This window comes from Otolemur garnettii, unplaced genomic scaffold (genome assembly GCF_000181295.1).
Source record: "Otolemur garnettii isolate 467f Iridium unplaced genomic scaffold, OtoGar3 scaffold00217, whole genome shotgun sequence".
NCBI classification, from domain to species: Eukaryota; Metazoa; Chordata; class Mammalia; order Primates; family Galagidae; genus Otolemur; species Otolemur garnettii.
This window is the reverse complement of record NW_003852612.1, coordinates 1,813,247-1,817,433: the sequence shown is the minus strand read 5'-3', so window position 1 is coordinate 1,817,433 and position 4,187 is coordinate 1,813,247. Positions and strand designations below refer to the sequence as shown.

General features: G+C 41.4%; 1 protein-coding gene across 1 annotated transcript in view; it reads left to right on the top strand.

The window, feature by feature from the left end:
• Positions 1 to 2,198, top strand: part of ERCC6 (ERCC excision repair 6, chromatin remodeling factor) — an 83,455-nt gene extending 81,257 nt beyond the window's left edge. Inside the window, exons 20-21 of the mRNA XM_003801659.3 lie at positions 390 to 468; positions 1,625 to 2,198. Of these exons, the coding sequence (XP_003801707.1) occupies positions 390 to 468; positions 1,625 to 2,044 (499 nt within the window). The 3' untranslated portion in view covers positions 2,045 to 2,198. The remainder of the gene's footprint in view (positions 1 to 389; positions 469 to 1,624) is intronic.
• The last annotated feature ends 1,989 nt before the right edge of the window (positions 2,199 to 4,187 follow it).

Genomic DNA, 4,187 nt, shown 5'->3' with positions numbered 1-4,187 from the left:
CCAAGTAGCTGGGACCACAGGCGCCTGCCACAACACCTGGCCATTTTTTGGTTGCAGCCATCATTGTTGTTTGGTGGGCCCAGGCTGGATTCGAACCCGCCACCTTAGGTGTATGTGGCTGGTGCCTTAACCAGTTGAGCCACAGCGCCGAGCCTCCATTATATGTTAAATGAAGCTGTTGAGTGGTTCCCATTCTGAGTTGCAGAGGTTGCTTCCCAGGAGAGCGCAGTGCAGGGATCTGGGGCCTCGAGCAAAAATGACAGAGTTGTGAGAGAACAGCCGTGCAGATGACAGTGTTTCCAGGAAGAGGATCATGGTTGAAAGGGTGGTATGATCTCTAAGTCACAAAAACAAACATTTAACCTACTGTGATTCTTCTCTTTATTTAGGAGTAGATTTGGTCAGAAAAGGAATTCTAACTTTTCTGTGCAGCGTTCTTCTTCGACATCTCCAACGGAGAAGTACCAGGTAATGTGATAGCTTTTCTGCTTTTTGGGGTGAGACTGGCTTGATTGAAGTGTCATGAAAATTTTATCCGATTCCAGACGGTGAAGAAAATGGGTATCACTGGTGTATTGATACCTGATACTGTGTCATATGCTCTGATTTGTGATGAACTTTGATTTGAATCTCAAAGAGCCGCCTAACTTCCTAGAGACAAATAGTTTAACCTGAGATCTGTGGCAGCTTATGTGCTGCCCTCAGTGCCTGATACTGTGATCCGATGTCACTGCTGGCACAGCCTGCCTCATCCGGAGGGGAAGTGCCAGCTCCAGATACCACTGCCCTCTGGAACGAAGGGCCAGAAAAGCACCGTGAGTGTTGTCATCTATGACATAGTAGTAGCTGGAGCAGAGTGCCATCTCTCCCTGTTCGAGCATGTCCTGCAGTACTGCAGTGCCCTCAGTGCTCCAGTGAGTGACACTGGGCTAGACTGCGCCGTTCAGTACTTTGCTGGTCTTTCTGGTTAAGGATTATGTTAGAATTCCCAGGTTCAGACTCCAATTAACACATTTAGGAATAGAGAACCTTTCTGACTTCCCATGTTAGGTGCTTTTAGCAATAGGGATTTGAGGCCCTTCTATAGTTTGTTTTGTGTTGTTTTAAAGAAACTCACATTAGGTATGAGTAGGAAAAGGATAAGGTAGGAAAAGCATAAGAAGACTTTAAAGGGAAGGAAAATGAATACACCCATGATATGTAGATAGTTCCCTAGCCACAGCATGTGGGTCAGGGTCCATTTGAAAGGAAGAACCGCCCATAGGCACTGAAGGTTGTCCCAGGTCTCCTAGAGACAGATTTCCTAGGAACCTTGCTTGGGAGCTGGCCTCTTCCACTCTCTTTTCCCTCTCTCTCTCAGCAGAATGGTGACAAAGGGAATGGCTCAGTTGTTCTTTCTTTTTATTTTGATTATTTTTAGGACATGCCTTTTAACAGTGGGAGGATTGAGTGTGTGACTCTCCTCTTTCCCTTTTGTGATAGATTGAGTCTCAATCTTGCTCCATCAACCTGTCTACCCTGTAGGCACATGTGCTCTCTCGTGGCCTGTCACAGCCTTTAGGGAAGTAAGTAGAAGCATAAACTAAAAATTAAATATATCAATGTAATGATCTTCTTTTTCCAGAATGGCACAATGAAAAAGGAAGGAAAAGATAATGTCCTTGAGCATTTTAGTGGAAGAACAGAAGATGCAGAGTCTTCATCTGGGGCTCTCACCTCATCATCACTCTTGGCTAGAATGAGAGCTAGAAACCACCTGATTCTGCCAGAGCGGTTAGAGAGTGAAGGTGGACACCTTCCAGAGGCTTCTGCCCCACTGCCCACCACAGAACATGATGACCTTCTGGTGGAAATTAGAAACTTCATCGCTTTTCAGGCCCACGTTGATGGCCAGGCCAGCACTCGGGAGATACTTCAGGAGTTCGAATCCAAGCTGTCTGCATCTCAGTCTTGTGTCTTCCGAGAACTGTTGAGAAATCTATGCACTTTTCATAGAACTTCTGGTGGTGAAGGAATCTGGAAACTCAAGCCAGAATACTGCTGAACGTGTTGCTTCCTAAACTTTCAGTTCACTTTTTCTAATGGAAATTTCTGATTATTAATCTGATTAATAATCATGTGTTTGTTGACTGAATTTGGCTGCACTTGATACTTTACATGATAACTACCTCAAAATTAAAACTTTAAGGAAGAAGAAACTTTTTTGAAATTTAGAAGTTTTAATAATGGTAACTAAAGGAGAAAATACATGAATTTTTTTTTTTTGGTACTCTTAATTATGTTATAAAATCAGGGACCTAGCATTTATTCCTTGGAGCACCTTTGTCCCTTTACCCAAAAGATGCTGTCAGGGAGCACATTTAGAAATACCTAGAACAGAAATCTCAAGAATTCTTTTTATTGGTGCTAAAAACAGGTCTTCTATTCAGTCAGACTCATTCAATAATTAGTTCATCAATATCTGATAACATCCTTATTTAAACTTATAACTTTTAAATATTTAAATGTATAGTTTGCTGTCCCCAAAAGATCAGATTTATCCGTTATTTGTAAAGGATCCTCTTTTTAAGATATTGTTAAAATACTGTTAAATTGGCAGGTATTTTTGTCATAAAGCATGAAATAGTGGGGTAATAAATGATATGGCATGTATTTGTGGAAAGTTGTAGTGTATTCAGTTTACTATGACTTTATTTTAAGGAAAAGGCATCCTTTATGCCCCATCGTGAATCTTAGTTTTAGGAAAATACAATGTGTTATCATTTAAAAAAATCAAGCAGAACCAAAAGTAAGTACATAAAACCCCTCAAATGAACACATACAATCACTGCAGACCAGAACAGACACAGCCATGGTGACCATCAGATGACACCACTCCGGGCCCCTCTGACTGTAGGCTGGCAGGTGTCTTTGATCCTCTGGCCTTTGTTTCTGGAGCTTGTTTTGCCGAGATGCTGATCGAGTCCTGCCTCCTCTCCGGTTGCCTCCGTCTCACACCTGCTTTTGTGACACTCTCTGTGTCATCGCCGTGATGCTCGTTCCTGTTTGTGTGATGTGGTTTTCAGCTGAGACTTCTCGCTCTGACTGTGGTTTATGTGTTTATGGTTCTGTGATGGTGTTGCCGTGAGCCTCTGTTTATTTTTTTACCCTTGTTTTTCTTATTTCCTCTTTATGGTTATCTCATCTCAGAAGTCTTATTTTGTTGAGTTCACTGTATCTTTTAGATTTCTGCAGTAGCCACCACAGTGCGGTTTGTTTCCTGGATTTGTTTTCTCTGGCTTCCTGTTCCTCTCTCATTTTCCTGCATTGGGCTTGTTTTCCTCTAGTGCCGTTTCTTTACATCTTTCTCAGACTTAAAGTGGACAGTTGTGTCCCATCTTCTGTTTGCTCTTCCCTGTGACCCAGAGAGAAGGGGTCTGGTCTGGGGAGCATCGCTGAGCTGTGTGAGGCTTTGGTAGGAGGACACAGGATGTACTTTGCTGTGATACTTTCTTCGGTCAAGAATCTTTTCTCAGACAGAGATATCTTAGTTAGAGACATGATTCTTGCCAGGATTTTCTACTTTTTTTAGATTCTAGCTTGTTCAGTTTTTTTCTATTTTTAGTTTGGTTCATATATATTGAACTAGGAAGATTGTATTGTTTTTGTCACTTTGCCATCATTATCTAGAAGCCATAGAAGGTATCTTTAAATAGGTCAATAAATTTTAAATCTGAGTATTTGGCTGAGAAAGGAGTCAAAACTCATGACTAGTTTGTTTCTGGGGACCTCTTTGTTTTTTATTTTTATAGTAGTGTAAGGAAATTGTGTCCCATTGTTCTCAGGGTAAAGTACTGACCCAGTTTACGAGTGTCAAGCATGTGTGCATCATATCTGTGGTGTCTGAAATCTAAATTATACTGAGCTAGAGAAGAGGTAACTTCTTCAAGTAAAAAATACTGTCTAAAGTTGTGATGCAGTAAGAGCAAGGTGGTCCTTGTTCCAGTTCTTGCCTCAGTTCTGCCACTGACATTCAGCCTTGAGTAGGTTGTGTCTTGGTATGGAAGTCTGTAGGCATGGTCATTATGCCTCCTAGATGGAGGGACTTAAGAGCAATGCTGCCGGCGGCGTGGTTTTTAACAATGTAGATAAACTTATTTATTTAGATAAAATCTTAAGTTGAACTTTAAAAGCTTTGTATAATGTAA